Source organism: Phlebotomus argentipes, unplaced genomic scaffold (assembly GCF_947086385.1).
Source record: "Phlebotomus argentipes unplaced genomic scaffold, Phlebotomus argentipes genome assembly contig_15, whole genome shotgun sequence".
In the NCBI taxonomy this organism is placed as follows: Eukaryota; Metazoa; Arthropoda; class Insecta; order Diptera; family Psychodidae; genus Phlebotomus; species Phlebotomus argentipes.
Window position 1 is genome coordinate 7,344,863 of NW_026776181.1, and position 12,988 is coordinate 7,357,850.

General features: G+C 44.0%; 4 protein-coding genes across 4 annotated transcripts; 2 read left to right on the forward strand and 2 right to left on the reverse strand.

The window, feature by feature from the left end:
• Window positions 1-18: 18 nt before the first annotated feature.
• On the reverse strand, window positions 19-636 carry LOC132262202 (cytochrome c oxidase subunit 6A2, mitochondrial-like). Its single transcript, XM_059761388.1, has 2 exons — window positions 478-636; window positions 19-355 (listed from the first exon to the last, which is right to left on the reverse strand). The coding sequence occupies exons 1-2, from the start codon at window positions 569-571 to the stop codon at window positions 102-104; spliced, it is 348 nt and encodes a 115-aa protein (XP_059617371.1). The 5' UTR covers window positions 572-636; the 3' UTR covers window positions 19-101.
• On the forward strand, window positions 637-4,470 carry LOC132262200 (mRNA-capping enzyme-like). Its single transcript, XM_059761384.1, has one exon. The coding sequence runs from the start codon at window positions 2,328-2,330 to the stop codon at window positions 4,128-4,130; it is 1,803 nt and encodes a 600-aa protein (XP_059617367.1). The 5' UTR covers window positions 637-2,327; the 3' UTR covers window positions 4,131-4,470.
• A 37-nt stretch (window positions 4,471-4,507) lies between these two features.
• LOC132262198 (mRNA-capping enzyme) lies at window positions 4,508-6,775 on the reverse strand. Its single transcript, XM_059761383.1, has 2 exons — window positions 5,496-6,775; window positions 4,508-5,436 (listed from the first exon to the last, which is right to left on the reverse strand). Exons 1-2 carry the CDS (start codon window positions 6,502-6,504, stop codon window positions 4,625-4,627), a joined length of 1,821 nt encoding a protein of 606 aa, XP_059617366.1. The 5' UTR covers window positions 6,505-6,775; the 3' UTR covers window positions 4,508-4,624.
• Window positions 6,776-7,222: 447 nt separating this feature from the next.
• Window positions 7,223-12,925, forward strand: LOC132263492 (uncharacterized). Its single transcript, XM_059763275.1, has 4 exons — window positions 7,223-7,805; window positions 7,913-8,029; window positions 11,716-12,099; window positions 12,686-12,925. Exons 1-4 carry the CDS (start codon window positions 7,618-7,620, stop codon window positions 12,846-12,848), a joined length of 852 nt encoding a protein of 283 aa, XP_059619258.1. The 5' UTR covers window positions 7,223-7,617; the 3' UTR covers window positions 12,849-12,925.
• Window positions 12,926-12,988: the final 63 nt, after the last annotated feature.

The window sequence follows — 12,988 nt, forward strand, 5'->3', positions numbered from 1 at the left end:
ACTGTTCTATAGCCGTGCTTTCTATGATTCTCCTGAAATTTTATTAGTTTTCTCTTACAAGTATCTCACATCCAACTATAGTCACGCAAATGCGCCACCGCTTAGTGGTGAGCATGGGTATCCTCGGTCTCGTAGCCAGTGGGCAGAGGATTGGCGTGGGGGTTGTGGAAGAGACTCTTCGTTCCATCGCCCCATGGGAATCTCTTGGTGCGGATCCTCATGTGCTCGTACGGCACGAATTCCGGACGTGGTTTGCCATGATCCTTCTGGTGGCCCAAGTACGCATTCAGCATGCAAAGCGCCACCGACGGAAAAGCGACGAAGAAGGAGAGACGCTTCCACAGCTTCACACCACCTGATGAGATGACAAGAGCATGAGGATTATCAATATTTTCCTGTGCAATTACATAACTCCCCTAACCTCTCGGATGAGGGCGAAAAACACCCGAAAACAACACTAAAACCAAATTCACTCACCCGCATGATCTCCAGCTGACGCAGCGGCGCTAGATCCTCGAACTGATGACACGGAAAATGCACGGCGGAAGCAGTGAGACAGGAGTTGAGCCATTTTCCCAAGATTTTTCGCAGAATAAAGTGAAAAACTTTGACAGAACAACTCTTCGTCGAGTGAAACACTTCAGTGTTCCTTCCATGAAACCTGCCGACGGCAATGGAATCCGATTTGAATACGAGTAACGGACACGAATATGTCTGCTTATGAAATTATTAATATTTATTATTAAAACGTTATTGAAAAATACAGTCTATCGATGAAATCAATACTAAGTTATGATACATATCTTTAATTGTAATGCTATGTGGCTTGTCACAGTGATAAACGGAATATAATAGAGAATTTGTTTCTAAGTATTGAGTGACGGTTACACTGAAGAAAGGATTGTCAGCCAAAATGCCACTTAATTCTCGATTATGACGAGTTGGTAAAACTGGGTAATCAATAGGCATTTGCAAAGATTTAAAACATTTTCAGGTAATTAACACCCTTTTGAGGTGAAGGCCATAAAAAATAATCCCACTCTTGATTGGATTCTAATGACGGATTAACTTTCAGCAGACGTTTATTGGCTTTGAGAGAATCTCTCCTAATCATGTGCACTCATTTCCTGTGAATTCTTTCACATTTCTCCCAAAGCGCTACACATATTTTCTAAAATGTACAAAATAAAAACTTGTAGAAATTATCATGCCTTATGTGAATGAATGGTCCCGGGTTCAATCCTCACCTTCTGAATGCTGTGAGCGATTGACTCGGCAAGGGAAATAAAAAGACATTTTTAATGCCAACAGACGAAACTGACTGTTGATTTCCAACTTGAGGTTAGTAAAACTTCAATGGAAATGTTTCCCTTGGCCAGAAAAAAAGGAATATAAGGAAAGCATTCATTCATGTGTTGGGAGTTATTTGGTCAATTGACACCCGCAAAACGCAATAAATCTAATTGGCCATGGACAAAGATATAACAAATGAGTAAAAATACATGGAAATATCAAGGAAAAGAACTGGATTGTTATGGGGGGAAGCAATTTTCTGGGGTAATCATAGGCTGCATCGGATAAAGAGCCTCACGGACAAGTCCATCAGCAAGACAATGCCGCCAGCAAATCAGCAACAACCCACAAACTAATAAAGATGACTCATGCATCTGCCCAGCCGGATTGGACATCCAGAATGAGGACAATTCCATTCATGGCGACCACGGCGAGCACAGGAAAAACGCATCACAACGTTCGGAACACAAACGAAAATCGTTCAGCAGAGCTTGAGGAAGATAAAAGGCCACCAACCAAAGATCTCCACGCTCCCGAACTTAGAAATTAAGGAATTAACTGTATCTATCTATATGAATGAATACATATTCTTTCTTAGATTTCAATCCTATAAGAAAAAGTTGGTTTTTCACTTGGAAGCTATTCTTTTGCAAGTATCCTATTGCTTTTATTTATGTAAATATCAAAATACTTCTAGTCTGGAAATATATCAAGGAAAGTTAAGTAAAGAGTGTGTCCTCAGTCACAAATTTCATTTGCAAATACTTAAACTCCGCCCCATTGTGCTTATGGTGCTTATAATGGGGTGTGCCCAATCTACCTGATTACCAAGTGAATACCTGGAAAAGTCATTAAGGAGATCGCCTCGATCCTTTTCCGTGCGGTCATAGGCTGTGACCCTTTCGGGTCAAAGGTATAAATACGACCCACTTTGCCTCAGAGGTTCATACCCCAAAGATCTTCTGAAGTAAACAGATCGTTCTTAAAGTTACTCTTGTTGTTCCTTGTGTTGTGCAAACCAGTAAAAGTTTAACATGGCGAACACCAACAACTCTGAATATCGTGAGAATCCCAGTCCGGGTTCAAGTCATAGTTCAAGTGATTCATCCAGTCGCTCTGAAACACCAAAGCATCGAGAGAATGGACACCGAAGCCCAGGACCCGTGCCGGATCGATGGCTTCACTGTCCTAGGAAATCAGATGGCTTTATAGCGGACAGATTTCTGGCATTCAAGACGCCTTTGGACGAGCGCTTCGACTCCCAGCTTCCCGTCGAGGCATACTTCTCGCCGGAATTGGTGATGCAGAGCCTCCGCGTGCAGAAGAGACGCCTGGGCTTGTGGATTGACCTGACCAACACCACGAGATTCTACGATCGTCGGATTGTGAAGAACTTCAATGCGAAGTACGTGAAGCTGCAGTGCCGAGGACACGGAGAGACGCCATCGAAGGAGCAGACAAATATGTTTATTCAACTTGTGGACAACTACCTCGTGACTCATCAAGACGACATCATTGGCGTGCACTGCACCCACGGATTCAACCGCACGGGCTTCCTGATCGCGTGCTATCTGGTGGAGAGACTGAACTTCTCCGTAGAGGCCGCAATAGGATGCTTCTCCGACGCTCGACCGCCTGGAATCTACAAACAAGACTACATAGAGGAGCTCTTCAGACGCTACAACAACACCGATCAAGTTCCTGACGCACCAGCGCTTCCATCCTGGGACAATGTGCCGAGACCCAAGCGACGCCGAGAGTCATCCAGTCCCTCCGAAGGCGACGATTCACCATCGCAGCGCAAGAAGAGACGTTTGTGTGCCGATGCCAAGTTCGTCGATGGCATCAGTGGAGTGGAATTGATGTTGGATCGTAATCTAGTGAACCAACTCCAGGACAAGTGCCGTGAAATGTGCAACTACAGCGGCGATGGTTTTCCGGGGACTCATCCCGTATCACTGAGTGCGCGCAATCTCACATCCTTCAACGTGAGGCCCTATCGAGTGTCGTGGAAGGCCGATGGCACGCGCTACATGATGCTGATCCTGGACCAAGGCCAAATCTACATGTTCGACCGAGACAACAACTGCTTCAAGGTGAACAATCTCACGTTCCCGCATGCGAAGAACTCCAATGGCCACTTGAAGGACACGCTTCTCGACGGCGAAATGGTCCTGGACAAAGTCAACGGCGCAACAATTCCACGCTTCCTCATCTTCGACATCGTGTGGTTCAACGGGAAAAACGTCACGGATATGGACTTCTTCCCAGACCGCGGAAGCATCATCGACAGGGAGATCATCGGGATTCGGGCAGACTACATTGCGCACGGCCACATCAAGAGGCAAGAAGAGCCATTTGGAATTCGCATCAAGCACTTCTGGGACGTCGCCGATACAGGACTCCTGCTGCAGCCAAAGTTCTGTGACAGCCTCTCACACGGCTCCGACGGACTTGTGTTCCAGCCCAAGTTCGAGCCCTATCGCTCTGGACGGTATCCTTATGTGCTGAAGTGGAAGCCGCCGCAGCAGAACTCCGTAGACTTCCGGCTGAAGATCATGCACGACGGCAGGACTTCTAGGGCTTTTCTATATGTCACGCAGCACAAAGGACCCTTCGCCGAGATGCGCTACTCCCGTACCATCCGGCATTTCAACAACAAGATCATCGAGTGCAAGTTCGAGAACAACGCCTGGGTCTTCATGCGAGAGCGCACAGACAAATCCTTCCCCAACAGCTTCAATACGGCTCAGGGCGTCATCGAATCCATCCTTCATCCGGTGACCACAGAGGTTTTGTTGGACTACATCAAGAACCACCGATTCAACCTAGACTAGTGCCTATAATCCTTTGGAATAAAAATTGTTAGTTTTAAGAGTTAGATTAGTACAATTGTGTTGACTATTGTGGAGAATATCATTCTCAATTTCAATCATTTCTCAATTAAGCATAGATATTTTTAAGATTGCAATGTATTTCATGGAGGATTTTTCAAAGTGGAAATGTAAGAAGCAAATTCAATGTGTATAAGCATTATAAATGGAAAATGTTAGACTTAGAAGCTTGTAATCACTGTTATTTTGTAATATAAAAAATCTTTTAAATTAATGACGTTGTTTTCGATAAGGGAATCTCATCGTGTTTGTTTGCTCTCCAAACTTGTTTCCAACAAACCATGCCACATCTCGTCCACTGCACAGGAAAAGAAGAGACATTTTTCGTTGCTCATCAATTCTGTTTATTCCATTTTCTTCTCATGGAACATCTTCTAAAAACACTCAAATTTGAAAAACTGATACATAACAGATTGAAACAAGTACTTCCCGCCGGATTAGCAGATGCTGGGCGGTGGCATGATCTCGGAGTCAATGAAGTCCAGGAGCATCTCGGTCGTAACCGGCTGCTGGATGCTGTTGCAGACGCTCACAGCTGTGTTGTAGCTGTTGGGGAAGGATTTGTCTGTGCGCTCTCGCATGAAGACCCAGGCGTTGTTCTCGAACTTGCACTCGATGATCTTGTTGTTGAGATCCTTGAGCGCCTTGGTGAATTTGATCTGGGCAAAGGGAGTGGTCAGTTGGCCAACGTACAACATTCCCACCTTCCGCTTCAGGATGCCCATGCCGCTCTCCTCTGCGATCTTCAGTTTGAAGTCCACCGAGCACATGTCCAGCGGCTTCCACTTGAGCACCGCATTGGCCTGACCAGGATGGTAGGGATCGAGCGACGGCTGGAAGATGAGTCCGTCGGGCTCGTGACTTAGCGTCTTGGCGAACTTCGGCGCGAGCAGCGCCCTGGCCTGAGTCACGTCCCAGAACATCTTGTGGCGCACACTGAAAGGCTCTCGATTCTTATCGATCAGTCCCTTCCGGAAGGCATCGTAGCGAGGCTTTATGATGTCCTCCTCAATGCACTTCAGACGAGTTGGGTAGAATGGCATCTTGCCCAAGTCCTCATCCTCGAATCTCACTACGTCGTAAACCAGGTATCGCGGGATGCTGAGTCCATTCACCTTATCGATCACCATTTCGCCGTCCAGCAGAGTGTTGGTCAGGTGGCGATCGAAGTCGCCCCTGTAGGGAAACCTGAGATTCTCCACCTGGAAGCAGGCGTGATCACGATCGAAGAAGAAGATCTCTTTCTCACCTGCAAATGGGAAATTCAATGTTACCGCACAATCTCGCTTTCTGCGCGTCTCTACTGACCTCGTATCAACATCATGTAGCGCGTGCCGTCGGCCTTCCAGGACACGTGATAAGGCTTCTCGTGCAGCAGCTTCAGATTGTGCACATCCATGGAGACAGGCTGACAGCCGGGGAATCCGTTGCCCGGCCAGTTGCACATCACCTGACACTGCTCTTGCAGTTGCGCCAGGCGTGGCTGATCCGTCACGAGGTGCACTCCCGGAACTCCAGCCATGAAAGTGGCATTGAGATTTAGGAACTCTCGCTTCTTCTTCCTAGGCTGTGACGAGCTGGACTCCCCGGAAGCGTCTCCATTCGCGATGGCCACAGAGTCATCTTGATCGCTACCCGGCGACTCGCAGTGTCGTTTGAACGCCCTGGACGAGTGAGCCTGAATTCGTGGCTCTTCCGCACCATCATCGTACTCCAGATGCCATGCAGGAAGCGGTGGAGGAGGCAGAGTGTCCTCCACGTCATCATATCGCTCGAAGAGCTCTCGGATGTAATCTCCTTTGTAAATTCCAGGCGGCCGGGCGTCGCTGAAACTCCTCATGGCCGCCTCGACTGAAAAGTCCAATCTCTCCACCAGATAGCACGCGATCAGGAAGCCCGTGCGGTTGAATCCGTGGGTGCAGTGCACGCCAATGATGTCCAAAGGATGATTCGCAATGAATTTGTCCACGAGTTCAATGAATGCAATTGTCTGCTCCTTCGATGGCGTTTCTCCGTGTCCTCGGCACTGCAGCTTCACGTACTCTGTGTCAGCACTCTCTACAATCCAGCGATCGTAGAATCTCGTGGTGTTGGTCAGGTCAATCCACAAGCCCAAGCGTCTCTTGTGCACGCGGAGGCTCTGCATCACCATTTCCGGCGAGAAGTACGCCTCGACGGGAAGTTGGGAGTCGAAGCGCTCGTCCAGGGGCGTCTTGAATGCCAGAAATCTGTCCGCTATGAAACCATCCGACTTCCTGGGACAGTGAAGCCACCGATCCGGCACGGGTCCGGGATTTGATCCTCGATTTCTGCTCATAATTGCGGTGAAAGTGCCTCTCTCACTTTGACCTAATGATGTGGCTTCCGGGGATGCGTGTTGCGGTCTCTTGCTCAATCTCCCACACTTCCTCTCTCATGCATATATCGCTATGCAGACGAGGCCACTTTCGCAACACACACTACCATCCAAGAATGGTAGGAAAAGCGCGTTTTCGCGGTGAAAAGGTGTAAACTTCTGAGGAAAACCCCCGTGATTTTTGCGATGCAGAGCAAAACACTCGGCTTTCCAGTGTCACGATGACTTCCACTCGGACCATTGGAAGTTAACGAAGATGTGGAATATGTTCCACACAGTATTTGAAATGAATTTCAACCGTCACTAACATGCTGAAAGTATTTTCAGAAAACATTCTTCAGATTTCGCCCTGATAAATTTGATTTTATGATTTAAAGAGTTTTAATTAGACACGGAAAGACGTAAGACGTTGCCTATCATCGATTATTTGCAGCGGCTTTCATCGATTTGCCGCACGAATGAAAAATTCCAATATCTGCTATAAAATTCATCAATTGCTATTTGAAGGAAAATTGGATAGTTAATATCGGTGGTATTTTGAGAGACACCCCATCGTGTGTTGTGCAACGTTCACACGGTGGAACACCTTGTGCGACTTTGAATATTTCATCTGACGATCGAGCCACACTTGTGGCTACTTGGAGAGTCGCGCCAAGCTCAGTCGCGGCGGAGCAGCGAGCCGAGCAAGAATGGAAAAGTGCAATAGATACTAAAACATTGAGGAAAGACTTAAACGGTGACAGAGAAAATACAAGCAAAGCGAGTATCGAGAATTTGCGGCAGTTTCTAGAGTCATCAGTAAATTAGGTTTCGACTGGGAAATTGCTCAGGGAAAAGACAGTGTGTGTGCGGCCGTTATTGGAAATCAATGAGAAAGTTTTTATGCCTCTTACATTAAAGAGTGATTCGAATTGATGTGCTTTTCGTTCGATAGAAGAAATTTAATATTTATGGGAAAAGTGATGAATTAGAGGAGCACCAGTGCTGTCGCGACTCTCGAACAGTGAATTGGAAAACGTCCCAGTGATCTGACATTGAGGTGGATGATTTGAAGAATGTGAAAGAGTGAGGAAGATGTCTCGCTGGAGCAAAAGTGTTAAATTTGTGTGCCTCCTCCTGTGCGGCGGCTTCACCTTCCTCACAACAACAGCACGTGCCAAACCAACGCTCACCTTTCAGCTGCCGCCCGCGCTCACGAATCTGCGCCCCTTCACGCACTTCGTGGAGCTGCGAGCGCAGAATGAGCAGATGAAGAACTACACGTAAGATCACCTCATTCACTGCCACACACATCCGCTCGCGATCGCGACGCTCTCACCGATCTCCCAATAATCAATATGGGTTTCTCTTCTTTTCTCGGCCCCGCCAGTGGCGTCCGGCAGAAGAACGACTCTCTCGTCATGATCTACCACCACGATCTGACGATTGCGATCGTCGAATTGGGACCACAGAAGACGCTGCTGGGCTGCGAATTGATAGAAATTAAGTAAGTGGTTGCGCACATACAGCACACGATTTCTTTTCTCACTTTTTCCTCTTGCGCCTCCTTTTGTCACCTCTTCACGCGGTGACAAATTTTCAAGTGGTGCAGAAAAATTGGCCAATTCAGGTCCAGAGTTGAGAGCATTGGGCAAAATCTATCTATAGTTTTGGATAGAGTTTAGGAATTTACATCAACTTTTACATAAAAAATCAAGATGTAGAAAATTATCACTCGATTTACCAGAGTTTTAAGTAAATTCAGAGTAAAGATAAAGATTAAAGAAGATAAAGTAGATTTGGTAGATTTCCTTCCTGGATTTCTAGTTATATTTCACAAATCATGACGAAACAAACATCTGGAAGAATACTTCGAGAATTTTTACAGAAAATTTATTATAAAATTGATGAAAAGGATTGTTTCGCAATTTCTATAAATGCTGAATTAATAATTACCACCTAAGTGAATATGAAATTACGTTCTAATGCAATGGGCAAATACTTTGAATAAATAAAGATAGATAGATAGATAGATATTTAATTTCGGTAGTAGGACAAGTTGTCCTCTCGGATACAGATTAATTTATAATTTATAAAAAGAACAAAGCGGTTCTAGGCGCAATCCAATATGCGAGGAGCTGTGACGGTACTTTGGAGTATCAGCTCCCTCTTCCACTCACGCGGTAACATATTCCAAAGGACAATTCCCTCAACAAAGAGGGAATTGTGGAGAATGCGACTCCTCGATCTCGGCACACTGAGAGAGGAAGACAGCATAAAGCACAGTTGTCCTTCACGGGACATTCAATAATATGTATCAATACTGGATAGAAAAATTCATAGAGTTCTGTAAGCAGGAATTTGTTTAAACTTAAAATCTTTATTTATTTCCAAGGTTTCCAACTGTTTCATCAAGTGCTTCATACAATTTATTGTATTTATAGCTGTTCTGAGTTCTCGATAATATTTATTTAGGTGTTTATTAACTCATGGGAGATGGAATTTATTCAGGAAAGGTTAAAATAAAACTCTGTTAGATTATACAAGAAATGGAAACGAAAGGATTTAAGAGCAAACCAGAGAATTAAATAGAAAATATTTTTATTTTTTATATGTGTAATTTTATACACTGCAAATGTTAATTCGCATTTGCGCATTTGAGATCTCTTATCTATCATGATGTGCATCTCTGTCGGGCTGGTTTCACGCCACAACGCCTCTTACAAAAGACTCCAACTCTGCAGCTACGAAGCTATCAAACGCCGCAAAAAGTCTCATTATCTCACACGTACAATGTGAAAAATTCTAATCACGTGTCACGATAAAATTCAAGACAGGCAGTGCAAAAGTGTCTTTCGCGGTTTCCGAATACACTCGTTGCGCCGATGGACTGGTTTGTCCACTCTTGGAGATGTTAGGCAAAATGCATGGCAAATTGAAGAGGAAAAAAGGGGAAAAATTGTAGCTAATCGCACGGTGTTATTAAGCCCAGAAACAGGAATGAGAAAATTGTCCACTGACTGATTTAATTGAGAAGGAGAAAGAGCTGAACGCGATGCAGAAATCGCGGATCTGCAGTGACAACTGGCATTAAATATTCATGAATTTGTGATATTTACAATGCGGGGAGAAATGGCATTTGCCACCAGCTGTTGTGATTCTCATGACGCGGAAGGATTTATATTTATTTGCCACACATATCGCACAAATATTAACAGACTCTTCAGCACACGATTGAAGCAAACTAGCAAAGCGCTGCTTTTGTAGGTGTCGAACAAATCGTCACTGTTTTTTTGCCACACTACTGCCATAACACACTTTCCAACTGACTAACAGCGAGCGCTCTTTGTGGCTTCGGCGCCAAGACAATAAAGCACAGAGAAAATGAAAGCACTTTTCCATGGAGAAGAATCGATTTTTTGTGGGAATAAATCAATCCATATCAAATTGCATCATCATCATTCAGTTATAGCAGTGAAATTTCTACATTTCATCGTCTGTCTTTCGCTTGAAAAATGATCTTCAGCAGCTGAAGACTGACGGATTTGCTGATGCATAGAGCGTAGATAATGTAATACCATTACTATAGAATAAGTTGGGAATGCAGCTGAACATCGACAGCCCAACTCTGAGCTGCAATCCAATTAAATGGAATTTTCTTCGGAAAGAAAGTGAATTTCTAATCTACTATTGGTTCAAGTTCACAGATTTTGTAAATTTTATTTACACCTCTGTTTCAACACTGCTTTCGCCTATGACATAACACATGAAAAGTGCCATGCATTCAGATTTTCCCTCCCAAAATTGCTCTTTTTACGCAAGAGCTTGTTGTGATGATTGTGATAAATGTCGAGTTTAGCTGCACGAGCTTAATGTGTTTTTGATTCAGAAATAATCGACTCATGAAATTGTGGAAATGCCAAAGAAGAAACCATAAGGTGAATACTTAAAATATCTAATGGAAGAGTTAAAATTAAGTGTAATTAAGAGGAGGTGAAAATTGAGAGCAAACAATTCTTATTTGCATGAAGATATTTGGTCTTGAAAAGTCGTTTGACGCCAGAACTCGTTTTTAGAATGGTTAGACTGTGTGAAAAATTGCACATTTTCACGTTTCAATTTGCATGAAATTGGCCACAAGGGACAAGAGGAAATCATTGAGAAGTTGATGAGATTGTGAAATCTTTCTGAAGACTAATTGGCGAACCTAATAAAATCTAACTGTCTCGCAAGTTCTGCGAAAGACACGTTGAGTTAAGTCTGATTAACTTAAGCTGTGTGGATTTTAATTTTCTAGCGTTCTCCAGACTCTTCATTCTGATTGATTTTAAGTATAGTTACATTAAATTTGACATGCTAATCATGTCTTTTCGGCTCTCTTCAGTTCTAAGAATACATTTGATTTGAATTTGAATATCAGCTGTCACAATAAATTGACATAAAATTCACGAAATTGATAATTATAAATATAATTAAAATTTAAACCATAACATGGTATATTTTTGTTTCAACAAATTGCCTCACATTCACCAAAGTGCACATGAAACTTTGTTGCTGTGCTTACACTACTTTAGCGACACGCAAGGTTGCGTTCAGCATAGCCGGAGTGATAAGCCCCTTTGCCCATAATAGCCATCTAATGATGCGATTGATCGAGCGATCATTGCCATTATTCACATGAGATCAAGGTCACTGCTTCCTCTCGTGGCGACGAAATGAGGTCCACAAATCACTCAATTAGCATCCCTTCTCACGTGTGACTAAAATGGCTGTGTTTGGGCAATTTTGCCATTATGCAGCAATGACCTAGAAAGGATCTAGGCATTGTTTTGTGATGACTAATTGCTGCTCTGGGACAGTCAATTTGGCGACGACGCAAATTATTGCTTGCTGGACACGCTTCACCGTCCAATGATGCATGGCGAGGAAGTTCATTGGCCATTGGAGAGCTTGGAAGACTTGTTTGGTCGTCTGCATGACCCACTTTCGGCCATCGACAGCGCGCGAGAACTAGTCTGTCATTTGCTTCATTTGAATTATTTAATCACTTTTCCACGGGCCCTCACTATCGAAAACGTCTAATGCCATGTGGGTCAAGAAGAATTTGATCTTGACTCTCGATCGCTCTCGGCGCTCTCTCCATATGGCTCTGTGTGAGATCTCTAGCATTCTGATGGTTTTTACTTTTCGTAGCAACGATGACGAAGGCGCCAAAGCGCTCCAAGAGCTGTCCAACGTGAATCGGCCGCTGCAGATCAACTTCCGGGAGATGCTGCGCCTCATGATGCAGTGCGAGATGATTGATTACGTGCGGAAAGTGAAACGGAGGTCTGAGAGTGACCAGACGACGAAGCGTCAGCACCAGTCCGGCTACTTCACGGGCGCCGGACTGAGCCTCCTGTCCGGCATCCTGCCGGGCACCAAGTGGTGCGGCACTGGAGACATTGCCAACAACTACCACGATCTCGGCACAGAAGCCTCAATGGACATGTGCTGTCGCACTCACGATCTCTGTCCAGTGAAAGTGCGCGCATATCAGAAGCGTTACAATCTCAACAATCAATCCCTCTACACAAAGTGAGTATACAAGAGCAGAGCTGTAGATGCGAGAGTCACGATTTGCCTAAATACATTAGTTATGCAAAGTTGATTGCTACTCGGAGTTTTCGCCGATTCGAGCCATGATTAGTGCTCTAAATCGAAAAGTCTTTCTAAATTTATCGTGCAGAAAGTAGTAAAATGCAAAATTGCACTATAATTTGATTGAATTTCAATTTTTGCATCGCTTGCTTATCATTTACGACATCAATTTCATTGTGATTTCAGTAGAAAAGAGTTAATGTAAACTTTCTATTCAATGTTTCTCACCACATTAAAAGATTTTTTTGATTCCAAAAAACACAATTTTACGGATTGATTTCAATAACTCATTAATCTCCAATCTATATGTTACTCAACTCTACCAGAATAAGTATTTTCATTGAAAATTCCCATGCTTTCATTTGCGATTCTCCTTTCGCTTCAGTAACCATTTCAAATATTCTTTTATACTCTCGCAAATCTCTGGGAATTTCGCTAAAATCACCTGAGATGATATTTTCCTCGCGATTCTTATGGGAATGATCAACATTGTGGTTAATTAACGTCTCAAAATCTCCTCCAGATCTCACTGTATATGCGATGACATGCTGTTTGAGTGCCTGAAGAAGACCAACACGTCAACTTCCCAGTTCATGGCGACCGTGTACTTCAATGTTGTCCAAGTGCCATGTCTTCAGGACAGTCAAAGAGGCTTCGAGTTCAGGAAGGCGAGACAGTTTACGTGAAAATGACTTTGGCTATTTATCTATCGTGATTATGAAAGAGGTGCTCCTTCAAATGAATTATTTATGTTGCATTGAAACTGTATTTCATTCATCTATTTCTGCCTATTCTCTTCTGCTGCTGCTGAGAGACAGGAAAGGGT